The 15,024-nt window shown below is 49.1% G+C and overlaps 1 protein-coding gene across 1 annotated transcript in view; it reads left to right on the top strand.

Moving 5' to 3' along the window:
• The first annotated feature begins 13,767 nt into the window (after positions 1-13,767).
• MNT (MAX network transcriptional repressor) overlaps positions 13,768-15,024 on the top strand; it is a 34,751-nt gene continuing 33,494 nt past the window's right edge. The window contains exon 1 of the mRNA XM_032707377.1: positions 13,768-13,881. Coding sequence (XP_032563268.1) covers positions 13,803-13,881 — 79 coding nt within the window. The 5' untranslated portion in view covers positions 13,768-13,802. The remainder of the gene's footprint in view (positions 13,882-15,024) is intronic.

Here is a 15,024-nt window from a genome sequence, read left to right as displayed (position 1 = left end):
ATTTTTGTGAGAAGACGAAGAACCAAAAAGTCACGGTCTTGCATTGTGCTCACATCCATCTCTCATCCCAAAGGAACTGGAATACTCAGTGGTTCATCTGCGTTCTCTTCCCCCCGAGTGACAGAGGGCAGAGCTGATGGCCTGAGCGGTCCCAGCCCTTCCTGGGAGGGCTCTGTGGGCCGTGTTCTCCCATGAGCTGCTCCCATGCCATTGTCCATTTGGCAGGACTGTTTGCCCCTGCTCTGGATCTGAGGTGGATCCCAGGCAGTGGCTCACTTGCCAGGCCAGGCTCAGCCCGTGTCAGGTTGGAGTGTTACCCACCCAAGTGCTGATGAGCACTCCTGTAGTGCTCTCCCAGTGCTCTCCCAGTGCAAACTGTTATTTCTTATTTTGTCCTTCTGGGACACCTGAGCACAGGTGGACTTTTGTAGACATTAGTCATCTTTATCAGGCAAAAGATTTTACTCCATATAAACAAATAATTGGAAAATCGAGTTAGAATTTGATTCATCACATTGTTTTCCTCTCTTGATATAATTTAGGATCATATCAGAAGTGACTGATGTAATAGACTTCGAGGTTCAGCTTGTAGGTGCAAACTGTCTGATGGCCTAGTCCAGGGTGAGCAGATTGATCAAATCTGGTAGGCAAGGGCTGAAGTATCAGACTCCAGAATCCTTGGATGCATTTTAAACATCCAATTCAAATAAATGCAGCTTACAGGAAGAGTTCTACCTATCATATTTAGGGCAGAGAGAAGGTCTAAGTTAGGATATTGCTGACACCACTGCTGTACTGCGATTAAAATATGGCTTTTGATTAGTAAACAGATGGATTTTGATCTGCATCCTGAGCCTGAATGAATTTGTTGCCAGTTCTTGAAGCGATTTGTGTTCTTGGAATCAAACTACCAAACAGTAACAGATGTGAGTACATTGAGCTGTCAAGAGCTTAATGAAGTAAAACCGAGATCACTACTCAGTTTCAGAGAAGGGTTAAGGGGATCCCTTTTTGAAAGATAATTATTTAGGACAGCACACCTGTCATTAGGCCGCAGAAGATACCAAAAATTAACCACTATCTCACATGAATTCTCGCTCTGCCACATGTGGTTGAAATGATAGACAGAGTTGTAGCTCAAAATTAATTGAGCTTTCAAATCGGGACAAAGTGGGAGAAAAAATTATCTAGGATTATTAAAAGCAGTTGAAATTGCCAGCACAGCACACTTTACAGTAGTATGAAACATTCCCTTTCAGCTCTTAATAGTATAAAGACAATTTGGTACCCAGAACACTGACAGTTAAATCCAGCACAGTACATGCAGCCATACTGACACTGCCTTCAGCAGGGTGTGGGGAGAGAGAGCAGAGCCTGGCCCTGGCAGAGGCTGTTGGAGTGTTCAGAGTGCCCAGCACCAGCAGGGCTTCATCCACCTGAGTCCTGCCCAGGTGAACTGTGACACTGTGCAGGAGCAGAGCTGCTTTCTGTGCACAGCCGAGAGAGGTGGGAGCTCCATCAGTGGTTACATCTCCTGCTGGCTGTGCCTGGATGACCCAGGCCATGGCAATCAATGAAGGCAGCAGCTGCTCCTCTCCATGATGTGGAGATGCAAGTGTGGAGTCACAGTTAGAGCTGTGAAGATGCTGTCTGTCGGGTTTTGTCCCAAGTGGAACGGGGTGTAACAGCTCAGCCTTGGGTCAGGTCTGCAGAACTACCCAGAGGCCCACAAATCTCACAACCCACCAGCTGGTAGGAGCCTCCCCTCCTCTCCCCATGTGATGTGTGGCTGGGGGGAGATCACCTTCCAGCAAGGTACAGTGACATTTGCAGTGCTTATCTGATCACAGAGCCACAGAACCACAGAATGACAGAGTCACAGAGTCACAGAACCACAGAATCACAGAATATCCTGAGCTGGAAGGGACTCACAAGGGTCATTGAGTCCAAACCTCAGCCCTGCACAGGACCATCCCCAAGAGTCACACCATATGCCTGCGAGTATCATCCAGATGCTTCTTGAGCTCTGTCAGTGCTGTGACCACTGCCCTGGGGAGGCTGTTCCAGCACCCAACCACCCTCTGACCCTTCCAGTGTGAACAATTTAGGTAAATCACCAATCTTCGTTAATCGTGTTGCTGTTATAAAATTAACTGTTGTGAGAAATGAGCATCTGCAGGATTAAAATGCTTTTCCTGAGTACTTCCAGGGAGCAGTGTTTCTGTAGTTGTAGGGGCTGGTGACCACGGCAGTGTGTGCCTGGGATGGGAGGGCTCTGATGGTGGTGGTGGGCTCAGGGGGGATTCTGTGCAGGTTGCTGTGTGTGACCAGCTTCACTTATGCAACTCATGCTATTAAAATCAATCACCTGGTGATGGCCAATACAGAGGCTCTAAAGCCTGGGAAAAGAGACACCATGTCTGGCAGGGAAAGTGCAGAAAGGAGATAGAAGCCTTTGTTACTTTCCCTTTCTGCAGTACAGAGGATGCACAGAGCTGACCCTGGGGCTCCTCTGCAGAACAGCAGATTTATAATCCTTAGGAGATTGCTGCATTTTTACAGGAGATTTGGGTGAATATATAACTGCCTCCATAGGAGCCTTTCATCATTTAGCATCCTACTGATGCTCACTTTTCCTCTCCACAGGAATCCTGACCCCAAATGATTGTAAATTACCAGGCAGAAATCTTTGATCAGTCACCAATTAGCTCCCTTCCTTCCAACACGAAAAGCTCTGTATGAGGGAGCTCTGGTGGCTTCAGTATGGAGAGTTAACATTTGAATTCAGGTTGGTTACCTGTTACTTGTTCCTGAACTGAAAATTTCCTCTGTGGCTCTTCTTTTATAGTGTTCCTTTCAATGTCAACACAAACCCAGTGTGTACATATGAATCCTGGTACTTTCTCCATCTTACAGAGACTGAAGTGGCATGGCTGGCCCCGTGCTTGGCTGCAGCCCATGCTCTCAGGGATCACATTCCTCCTGCGTTTTCACAAGTGCAAAGAGAAAGATTTGCTTTCCTTTTGAATGAAGGGGGTTTTCAGTTGCAATTCTGCACAATTTTTATATTTCTAAAGATTTAATGATACTTTCAAAATGGCAAACTCCACTTTTAAGGCTAAGTGTCAGCATGGCTTCAGCCAACACACAAGGGACTGAAGGCCCCTTGCCCTGAGCTGGGGTGGGGCTCACCAAGTGATCCTGTTTGTAGGGTCAGCTTTGGTGTTTGCAAAAGTTTGACCTTCTATAAACTATTGCTGACTTTTAGCATGTTCTCAAGTTCTCATCTTGTAGTAAGTTTAGGACTTTTATTTTTTTAACTCTACATTGTCTTACTTACTCCTTCCCAGTGGGAAGTGCCCCACATACTGAATCCAGCAGTGGCAGCCACAGAATTAGACTCTCACTTCCCCTGTGAAAACATTGCAAAGTTTCTCTTGAATTTTGTTCTACTTTTGTTAAACCCATGCAGTGACTTTTAGCTGTAAAATAAGTTTTACTGACTCTTGCCCTCCCAAAGCAGAAATCTAAAATAAACCCAGTGATCATTAGCTTGCTATGTTACAGTAACTACTGAAAAACAGGGGAGGTGTTGGTGTCACCACTGAAACAGGCAGATCTTGTCATGGAAAAAAGCTCTCAAGGTAGAAAAAACAAAACGGCCCAAAACAACTGGTGTCAGGGTAAACAGAGGAGGGTGAGAAGTCCCTTTCCTAAGGCCTTTCTTGGCAAATCCAGGAATGAAGCCTGGTGCCGCTCTGGAAGCAGGTTCCTCATGCCCTGTGGAGCTCTGTGGATGCCCTGCCAGCTCTGAGGGGCTGCCTGGGTACCAGGGGCTGCTGGAGCTCAGCAGCTGGGGAGAAGCAGGGCTGAACTGTCCTCTTCTGCTATTCTTTAAAAGAATAAAACAGTTCCATTCGTTCTTTATTTTTCTTTCACTTGTTATTTTACAAAAAGAAGCCTTTTCCTGCTAGGATGTCTTAAAGTAAATGTGTTGTAGGAATTTGTTTTTTATGGATATGTCTTCGTTCACAGTCAGTAGATAATTGCATTAAACTGTCTTTACCTGGAGAGGTTTGAAAATCATGTTAAACCCAACAGTCACATAACTGCCCAAATGACAGATCATTTACAGACTGAGACCCTCCCTTTTCCCCCAAACCAAAAGTCCTTTCAGAGGAAAGGTGTTACCACCCACCACCTGTCTCTCCAGCTGTCAAGATCCTGAGTCCATTCATTAACCACAGGCAGCTCTTTAAAATTCTGCCCCTGATGGTACATTTTCTGGAGACTGTTGAGCTGAGCTGACAAATATCCTCTCTGTGCTGGTGGCTGGGTGATGGGCCCTGCTCTGGGGGAGAAGGCTTTCTCCACCATTTTGGTCACGTTCCTTTAACTGTCCGTGATGGAACCAGCACTTGGCACAGGGCACAGGGCTGGCGTGGGGCCAGCTGTCTGTCACCTCATGGCTGTGTCACCCTGGGCTCTGAGAACCCACTGGGTGATCCTGGGCAAAGCTGAGTACTGGGTTTGCACTGGTCTGTGCCCAAATGCAAAGTTTCAAAGGTCTATTCTGTTTGGGTTTTTTTTAACTTAGAAGTGAGTCACAAAAAATTACGGGTAAAAATAGGGGGAAAGTGGATTTTCTTCCCTTTGCTACACTGGTTTTATTTATGGCCCAGTTACAGCATAACAGCTTGCTGAATATCCAGGAGGCCACTGGGCAATCTACGAGAAAATGCAATCCACAAGCAAAGGAGCAAGGGAAGAAGGAAAGCAACTTGCCCTGTGGCACAAATAAAAGTGAACCCCAACAATAGCATGTGCTCAGGGAACACAATAAAGCAAAAGCTGCTTCAGTGGTGATGGCATGCATCCCTAACTGCTGCTCTGGGAGCATCCCGAGGGCACTGCCCACGTGGGTGACCCCATATGTTTACACCCTGCCAGGGGCTCACCCTTGTTCTGAGGAGGAGAAACAGGCATTTATTTAAATCAAAAGTGACTGCAACAATCCAGCACAAACATTCCATTTCAAAGCCATCACTCCTGCTCTCCTTCCAGCCCTCCCTGCCAGCAGAAGGTCAGGGAAGGTGCTGCTCATGGTGGGTTTGGGCTGCCATGCCAGGGGCTCTTCCCATCACCACTGTGGTCAGTGGACTCCTTGTCCAGGGTTCCCCAACAGCAGCCTGGTGCTGGTTCAGTGACTGTGGTGTCCCTTTCCCTGCCTGTGCCCGTGTGTCCACGTGTGCAAGGGCACAGTGGGGCAGGGGCCTGTCCCAACTGGGAGCAAAATAACTGCAAGTTGCTGATGGAGCCCTGGGACGCAGCGGGCAGCAGCAGCCAGAGCAGGAGCCAGCTAAGCAGAAATATTGGCCTACATTTTTTTCTCTGCCTGGTGGAAGGCATGTGAGTTTCTATGGCAACTTGTGTTTTCTGTTCATCAGGCCTACTGACTCACTTCTGGGGGAGCCGTGGAGAAAAAAGATTTGTTTTCTTTCCCTGCCAAGTCAAGTGGCTCCTTTCCTGCAGCCCAGAGCTCTCATCTGAGGGCTTCTGGTCAGGATTTGTGGCTGGTGTGGCTTTGCAGCATCAGTTTAGGGCCACAAGACAAGACAGATGAACGTGACAACATCCTCATCCCCTTGAGGAATTGTTGGCAACGAGTTCAGTTTCTCTGTGTCACAAGAGGCCGCCAGCCCAGCTGACACCCTGGGACGGCCGGGCTGGCGCTGGTGGGAGGGCAGCACGGGGGCTCCTGGCACAGGCCTGTGCCATGGGGTGGCTGGAGCACACAGCCCGGGTGAGCTTGTGAGTGCTGATGGCACAAAATGATCAGAGAGGCCCAAAGCAGCCGTGTCTGAGGGCAGTTTTTGTGGGGGGAATCAGCTGGAGGGGACACAGCTCAGCGGGAGGAGTGGACTCATGTGCAGAGCCCAGAGCCAGGCAGGGCAGAACACATTTGTTCCTGAGCACCTTTGTAGTGATCAGCCTATTTTTTTTAATCTACTAGTCCATCTTGACTTATTCGATTGTCAGCCTTGCTTTAACAGCTCTACAGCCTTGCAGACCAGCGTTCATTGCTAAAATATTTCATTTATGGTTTTGTGGTGGCATCTTTAGCTCCCCGTATCAAACCTTCCATGGGAACAGGGCAGCACGTACAGGCCTTCCATGGTCTCACCTCATCACCCCAGCTTTTCTAATTGGGAAACTTTCCTGGATAAGCAAGCTCGATTTTCCAGCAGAGCTCAGGGATGCTGAGTAACCATTTCTCCTTAAAATGAAGGGGGAGCTTTGTAACCACTTCTCTCAGGCTCTGCTGAAAATTCCAGCTATTATACCCTGGAGAACACTGCAAGCACTCGCACGACCAGCAATTCTTCTGAAGCTTTTTCTTTTGCCTAATCACAAACATATGGTACACTTTAGGGGAGATTATCCTTACATTGTTAGCTTTAAAATGCAGCTTTCTTCCAGCTTTCCAAGGTCACAGCAGCTATCCAGTTAAACGCTAGGGCAGAAATAAAACGTTAACGCAGCATGACCTTGGTCAATCAGTTAATCTTTCTCTACCCTATTTACTCCAGCAATATAAAAATCCATCCCTACACACTGCAGAGTGCTTTGAGATCCTGGGGTGAAAGGTACATCATAAGCCAGAGTATTAATTATTGAAGCCCTGCGTGGTGCTGGAGGGAATGCAGATGAATTTACTCTCCGTGTCTGTGTTTGTGCCGCACGTCCGTCGGTCACGGGGGTGCAGTGAGACCCCGGGCCCTGCACCACTGAGAGGTGTGTGAGGGCTCCAGCAGCAAAGTGCTGCTGCTCCAGGGAGTAAGAATGGAATAAAAACCTTTGTCAGCATTTGATGTAGAGCTCCTCATTAGTTAATTAATTAATAAAGGTCAGAGCAGCCAGCTCTGAGGCACAGGGTCCGCTGTCAGCCCAGCTTGTCACCCCCAGAATGGTGTGTGGGTACATGTGGTAACATGAGGGGACCAAGGCTCCTGCCTCTTGTTCCCTGTTGCTATTCAGTCCTTGGGGTTTGTGGGAAAACCTAATCTGAAATTACTCATAAATGGGTTTTCTGGCTGTTACATTAAGCTGGATTACGTGGCATAGAGCATTGATTTTTAGATTTGAGAGTGCTGAATAATTTATATGCACATTGCCTTCTAACCCAGACTGTGGCTGTTTGATGGCTCTGGCCCTTCCCAGAGCAGACCCAGACAATGGCAGTGGTAGGATATAGCCAAACTTCCAACTCTCTTACTTTTCAGTGTCTGCTTTAAAAAAAGGGGATTGATTCTAACACTGTTTTGTTATTGAGGTTTTATTTTATAGTGTACAGTAGTGCTATCCCACTGTAAGCACAAAGCATTATTGTAGAGCTGCTGTTCCTTAAAACCAGCTTTTGCTATCCTTCCATTTTAATATAGGCTTATATTATGATATTGAAATGTTCGATACAAGCATGAGTACATAGAGGAAAAAAAGGGAAAATTGTCTTTTTATGAACCATGCAGCTGTTTATCATAAATCTAAATAAAACCCTTTTTCAGAACTTTTGTCAAATTGAATTGGCTTGTGCCATCCAAACACCTATTTTCACACATGTGTATTGTAGAATACATTTAAAAATAAAAGAGCATGTTGGCACAGAAGTTATTTAGTTGGTGTTTGCACTGTCCTTGTGCAGACACTCCACCTCTGAAGAGCTTAATACACTCTTGTGTGAATTTAAGTCTTGTTCAGATGTCGATGATAGGTTTGTAATTTCTCTAACAACTTCATTTTATTTTTAATATTCTGCATCTTTACTGACTGTAGCAAACAGAGTGGAATGCGTCGATTTTCCTCTCGAGCTGGGTCAGCTTTCGTTAACTCATCTAAGGCAAGAAACATCTATTAAGTGTTCTTTTGCTGAGTCCTCAATTTGAATGAACTTGCAGGGAGCAGCAAATATTTTTTCTCCCATTTTCTGTAGCCCAGTTCCTCAGAGGTCGCAGCTGCCCCGGAGAGCAGCCTGACGGCTGAGGAACACTGCTCCAGACAAGTCCAAATGCCACTGTAATTATAATGGCCCTGTAATAATCTCCCCTAAATACACCAGCCTCCATCCATCAAATGGTTGACCCTCTGTATGGAACCCCTCAGGAACTGGAATCACACCATGCTGGTACCAAACTGCTCCGTGCCTTCATCAGGGCAGTGCATTATCCTCACACAGTCAGGTATTGACCCCATGTCTGAGGCTGATGTTTGCAGTGGGGTTTTTGACAGGGATTGCTCAGGGCTGGGGATGGATGGCTGCTCGTGGTGCTTTGCACCCTGCCCCCAGCACCCCTGCTTGCCCTTGGGTGCACAGAAATGGAGACAGGGATCCTGGGCAGGGATGGTAGGGCCAGGCTGAGATCACAGTTCTGCAGCACAGGGCCTCGAGGGAGGTCATCCTCTTCACTGAGGGGAACCACAGGGCATCCTGTCCAGCAACAGCACCAGCTCTGTGTGTGGGTGCCTAGCTTAGAAAATCCAGGCCTGTATTACATTGCACATCCCTCTCCATGGTCCAGGTGGATGAGGTTCACCCATCCAAACTCTCACATCCTTAACTTGGCTGTTTCTCCAGCATGTTCTGTTTTGGTTGGGTTGGTTTTATTTTAGTTGCAGACTTGCACAGCTCTTAGTGAGGCTGCATTAAAGACAAGGACTGGTGTGATGTGTACAGATCTCGCAAATGCTGCACGAGATAGAAACTGCTCTCCCTCCACCGATGGGTTTGGGCTGGGAGGGACCTCAAAGCTCATCCAGTTCCACCCTCTGCCATGGGCAGAGACACCTTCCACTATCCCAGGTTGCTCCAAGCCCTGTCCAGCCTGGTCTTGGACACTCCCAGGCAGCCATAGCTTCTGTGGACAACCTGTACCAGGGCCTCACCACCCTTAGAGGGAAGAATTTCTTCCCAATATCCCATCAAACCCTGCAGGAATTACTGCAGGAAGGTCAGGACAGCACCAAAAGTGATCGCCGGGCTGGAGGATCCATCCAGGAATGTTTGCTGGATTGAAATGATATTGTTCTTTGAAACAGAAACAGCAGACCCCCTTTCCTTCATGATGCTCATTGCCATTGCTCATTAGCTGTTGCAGCTAATTATCGCCCACTCGCTGGGCTGCGAGTTTAATACTGGCGTTTTGGGAAGCTCCGCAAACACCCCACGCGGTTTGGGCACTCCAGCTGTGCCGCTGCAGCCGGGACTGCTGCGGGATCGGGGCCGGGACTGCTGCGGGATCGGGGCCGGGACTGCTGCGGGATCGGGGCCGGGACTGCTGCGGGATCGGGGCCGGGATGCGGCGGCGCGGAGCCCCCTCTGCCGGCGGCTGCAGGACCTGCCGGGCTCGGCGGCCCCGAACACCGACCCCGGACACCGACCCCGGACACCGACCGGCGGGCGGGGGAACAGAGCGATCCCGAGGGTTCGTCTGCGCAGCAGAGCACGCTCGGATCAAAGCGCTCGGCAGCTGTCGTGTCCTGGGTTCATCACTTGGCACGGGTTTTAGTGCAGGTAAAGGGTGACTCGAAGCCACGCAGAGGCCAATCCCGTTCTCCGCGGACAAGACTCGGGTTTCTCTGCGTATTTTGTGGATTAAATTCTCTCGTTCCGAGCAGATATTTTTTTCACAGACCATCATTTGCAGCAGGCTGGGATGATGTGTTCAGTGTTCATGTCTGGGTCAGCCATTGCTCCAAACCTGGGAGACCTCAGCACACAGCCTATGGACTTTGGATGGACCTTTCCCTCCCCCTGTTCCTCAGCAGTTCCAGCAGCACGTTCTGCAGCTGACTGCAGTCCATTCCTGTGGCACGGAGGTTCCCTGTGCCATTGCAAACAACACAGGGTCAGGTTCTTACCTGCTGAGAGACCAGCACAGCTGATACCACCTGGCACTTCCACATGGGCCCCATCCAGAACTCAAACCTGGACCTGAGCACATGCTTGGGTTGCACACGTGAAGACCACAGGGTTCAGCAGCGTGCCCTGAAAAGCCAGCCCGAGGTGTGAGCCCCAGGAGCCCAACAAGCATTTGGGAATCCCAGGGGAGCTCTTCAGTCACGTTCCCTGGGCCCATCTCTCTAAGGCTCCTCTGTAGCAGCATGCGCCCTCCTAGTAGAAATATAATGAATTATGAATTATCGGCATAATAAAAACTGTCCTTATGTCATGCTGAAGTTACTGGACCAGTACAGGGATTAGTGGGTAAAACCAGGAGGAATCTGGAGAGTGTTAGAGGCCTTGTGATTCCAGTGTTGGCATTCCCGGCGCTGCCCGAGGGTGGGTGTCAGGTGCTGCTGCAGAGAAATGGGAGTTTTCAGCCATATCAGCAGATCTGTGGGACCCATTCATCACACACATCCTGCTTAACCACTCTCCATGATTAAATATTTACAATAAGTATTTCTTCATCATTAAAACCCTAAATAAAAGGATTACAGAGAAAGTCAGAATAGTTCAGTAGGAAACAGCACTAATTATTTTCACCCTTGTGGGTTTTTCTGCATTCAGTACTTGAATTTCAAAATGAAAATATTGAGATAAACTCCCGCTTTCATGTTAGCACGGTTGGGGGGATTTCTTATTTGGTGTGAAGCTTGAAAAGGGAAAATTAACACTCATTTAATCATTTACATTCAGTCAAAATTTAGGCCCTGAGCAACAAAGCATTTAAGCAGGAGATACAAATTTAGGCAGTCACGTATTCCAGCGACTCCAGATGGATTATTCAGTGGCCTGAAGTGAAAAGTTGTTTATTCAGAGTAGCAAAATTCCCATGTGCTGGAAGCCGAGTCGTGGAGCCCAACTGGGGCAGACGGATACCGGGAGGTTTTGATCCGGGGTACAGAACACAGAGCTCAGTCCCCGCACGGCCGCCAGCGCTGGTGGGGATCCCTGGTTCACAGGGACTTTGTGACCTAAAGTCAGGAAATGAAATGAATGAGAGTCATTTCTGAGCTGGGGAAAAGTCACAGAGATGAATATTTCCAGAAAGCTGAACCCACTGCTGGTCGAGGGCCGCAGACATCCCGAGGATGGTTGGAGCACGGAGGAGCTGTTTGCTGCACAGCCGGGAAGGAAACAAGCAGGAGAGCAGGAAGGGATTGTCAGGCCTCCAGCACTAGTGCAGTTATTCTTCCACATCTGCACAGCTGAAGTGGGTTTTGCTTAAACATCCATCATGTCCCTGTTATAGGATACGTGTAGGATATTAGGTGATCCTTGTGGCATTGTAAGATAGGGTCATCCTCAAATGGCAATTTTCATCTCCTTTCAAATCTTGTCTGTTTTTGGGGGGGAGAAGGGCAGATATAAGGAAAGATGATGAGTGCCATAACCACTGCTGGTTTTTCCTGCACTGTCTATATATGAATATCATCATCATCATTTTATCTAAATAAATCTAAGCCCATGCAAACTTTATAAAATGCCATCAATAACCCTGAAAACAAAGAAAGGCATTTACTGGGTACAACAGCCCAGCTCTGTGATTAAGGTACTATCCAAATTCACCGCTCGGAGTGTTTCAGAGGGATTTCCTTTGGGCTCAGCTACAGCCACAACATAGAGATCAATATCTGCACCATCTGAGTATCATCCAATGCCATCTAAAGGACTGACTAAACAGGAAATAATACACAGATAAGAAGATAAAATGCCCTCAGCATTTCCTCAAAACAGGTAAAAAGACTCACCTCTCAACCTATATATGCTCGTGAGGAGACAAAAGGTATGAATTCTTATAAGTTACATCTAATCTTTAGAAAAGATGAAAAAAACATTAGTCAAGATTTGACTGAAAGTTTTAGAACCACAGATGGAAACTGAAGAGGCTCCTGGCCCCCCAGCACAGGGCTGGACATGGGCAGCTCCAGCAGTGCCACCAGAGTGCCACCTGCAGTGCCATCTGCTCAGGAGCCACAGGAGCCTGCTCTCCCTGGGAAGCAAGTCCTGCCTGTGGGTTGTTGTCAGGAGTAGCCCAGGTGAGGAAGAGCAGTGTAACCCCGAGCAGAGTCCCCGAGGCTGGGCGGCCTGAGAGGAAGGACAGCTCTGACTTCAGAGCCAGCCCCTCTGCCCCTCGGTGCCCCCAGCCCCTGAGGGCTGTGTCTGCCAGGGTTGTGGAGGTAGCCCAGTGCCTGCTCTTCCCTTGTGTGGGCTTAACAGGATAGAAATTGGACCTCTTGGTACTTCTGGGACATATGCAAAGTTTTAAACGCTGTCCCTAAAATGTTCACAAAGTCAACCCAGGCAATCTAAGTGTTCTGGTTTATCACTGTCCCCAGTAACAGGGTCAAATGATTCAGCAAAAACCTCTCCATGTAATCCTACAGAGGTAGATGAACATACAGTTGATGGATTTTGGATGTGTACCCAAGCTGCTGCATTGGCCAGGTCCAAAAACTTGCAATAAATAAATTTAATCAGGAAATATCACTCTGATATGAATGTTTAATGGCACTGATTTATACTTTGAGCTGCCAAAGCCAGGAGCCAGCTTAGCAGTTGAGAGCCCACAGAGCTCAAGGTTTCAAAACAAGCAACTCTCCTTGGAGATTAGAGTGTTGCAAAAGATGTAAGCAGGCAGGAAAAGGAATGTTTTGCCTCTTGCTAAAGCATTAACCCAGTACAGGACTAAGCTATTCAAATATACCTGAAAACATTTCTTTCAAAAGCTGTGTTTGATCAAGTACTCTCCATTAGAACACTGCCTCTTGTATGGCCCATATACTCCTCTAGTGACTCCTTTTTTCTTTCTGTTGTTTTATCTCACCCACTAAAACCCGAGAGTCTGTGGTCCCTGCAGGGGCACAGAGCCAGGAGGTCTCTGCTGGGCTGTAACACCCTGGGCAGATCCCATGGTAAGCAGTGCAGTTTGTACAGCAGGTTTGATGGCAGAATAGCAATTCCTTCTTCAGTCTGAGTCCATCTGGAGAGCACAGGAAGCCCAAGTGGTTTGTTTGTAGGATTACACACAGAGAGAGGTGGTTGGAGAAGGAACGAACAGCCTCCCCAGGGCAGTGGTCACAGCACTGACAGAGTTCAAGAAGCATCTGGATGATACTCTCAGGCACATGGTGTGACTCTTGGGGATGGTCCTGTGCAGAGGTAAGGTATGGACTCCATGACCCTTGTGGGTCCCTTCCAGCTCAGGATATTCTGTGGTTCTGTGATTCTGTAGGTCTGTGGCTCTGTGATCAGATAAGCACTGCAAATGTCACTGTACCTCGCTGGAAGGTGATCTCCCCCAGCCACGCATCACATCACCTTGTTGTGGGGATGTCCTCCTGCCTTTTGAAGTGCCAGCTGCCCAGTGTAAGCCCTGCAGAGTGACAGTCCTGCAGCAGGCACAGCACAGCCAGCACAGGGGCTCTGCTGCTGCTCTCCAGCTGTGTTTGCCAGATGCTGAGCCATCCTTGCCTCCTCTGCTGGGATCAGACAAGCATGATTTTTGGATGTAACATATGCACTCACACACAACACATGCAAATTATACCTGAACACATCCAGGTTACAAAGGGGAGAACTTGTGAGATGTCAGGTTTGGTCTGCCCTAAAGAGCTCTGTCTGAGCTCCCTAAGGCCACGTGCATTGTGTGATTCACGGTGCTGTTCCACCGGCTGAGCTCAGCACACAGCCCGGGCAGTGCTCTGGGGAACCAGGCTGGCTGATGGAAGCCATTCCTGGTGCTAAAACTTCTTCATTCATTGCAGGGAGGAGTGAGTGAGGTGGTTTGCAGAGAAGATGGATGATTGGAAGGCAGCTGAGAAATTCCGTGAGAAATGAAGCTCGTCCCTCCGTGAGCTACTCCTGCCTGAAGGTACCAGGTGAGTTACTGTGGCCAGGCTTTATCCACATCTACATCTTATCTACCTCTGCTGCTCGTGCATGATGATGATACCCTCATTATGTGGTGAGGAATTCAGATAACACAGGAATGAGTTCATGGCAAAGCCCAGGAGGAAATGACTCCTTCCATGTGCAGAGGAGGATCTGATGAGCGTGCAGTACGTGAGGCCACCAGCCACACGCTGAGCAAGGACAAGATATCACCCTGACTGGGGAACAGGAGCACCTCAGAGTCAGCCCCAAGCTCCACAAACCAGTACGGCCCAGCTCATGAGGGTTTGGGTTTGTCACCTTCCAAGGCCATTCCTCAGGGTAGTTTTTGGGTTGTGAATTCCTTAATGTTTTTAAGTAGAATAAAAATTCTCACATGAAAATTGGGTTTTTTCAATCCCATTCCTTCCATGAGAAGAATTGGTTTTTCTAATCAGTTTCTTTCCCTTTACTTCAGTATCTTGAAGTCAATCAGAGACAGATACTTGGAATGGAAAATTTCTGTGTGGATAATCGAAGTTCAATTTAGTTGTGCAAGCTAATGACAAAGGGGCTGTACAAAAGAAAACGTTGCTCAAGTTACGCATAAGTGCTGCACTGGAAGGTGTTTCCAAAGGACGGGGCTGACCTTTCCCAACGTGCTCCCTTCTTTCCTCGCCTTTATCCACAGAAAGGGCTTGGCCGTTCCCTCCCGTGCAGCCGCCCACCGGGTACGGCACAGGACACGCCAGAGCTCCCGGGCACACGCACCCACAGCCTGCGACTCGGGGCAGCTCAGGACGGTTCTGCAGGAACGGGACAGAACTCGGAGCCCTGCGGGGGCAGAGCCGGGCCGAGCCCCTCCCGCGGAGATCCGAGCGCGGTGCCGGGCGGGGCACAGCTCTCGCACGGGCCGCCCCGCAAGGGACGGGCGTTTAACGCAGCGCCGTTATCTGTCCCGGCCGGGGGCGCGCGGGGCGGGCGCGGCGGGTGCGGGGCCCGCACGTGCTCGGGGCGGGCGCGGCGGGCGCGGCCCCTTTAAGGCGCGCGGCGGCGCGGGGCGCCCATGTGGAGGGCAGCACGCGTGTTGTGCTGCGCGCCCATTGGCTCGCGCGCGCTGACAGCGCGGCCCGGGCCGCGAGCGCACTGCG

Source organism: Chiroxiphia lanceolata, chromosome 20 (assembly GCF_009829145.1).
Source record: "Chiroxiphia lanceolata isolate bChiLan1 chromosome 20, bChiLan1.pri, whole genome shotgun sequence".
NCBI classification, from domain to species: Eukaryota; Metazoa; Chordata; class Aves; order Passeriformes; family Pipridae; genus Chiroxiphia; species Chiroxiphia lanceolata.
Note: the sequence above shows the minus strand (reverse complement) of the source record. Positions and strands in the feature narration are given on the sequence as shown.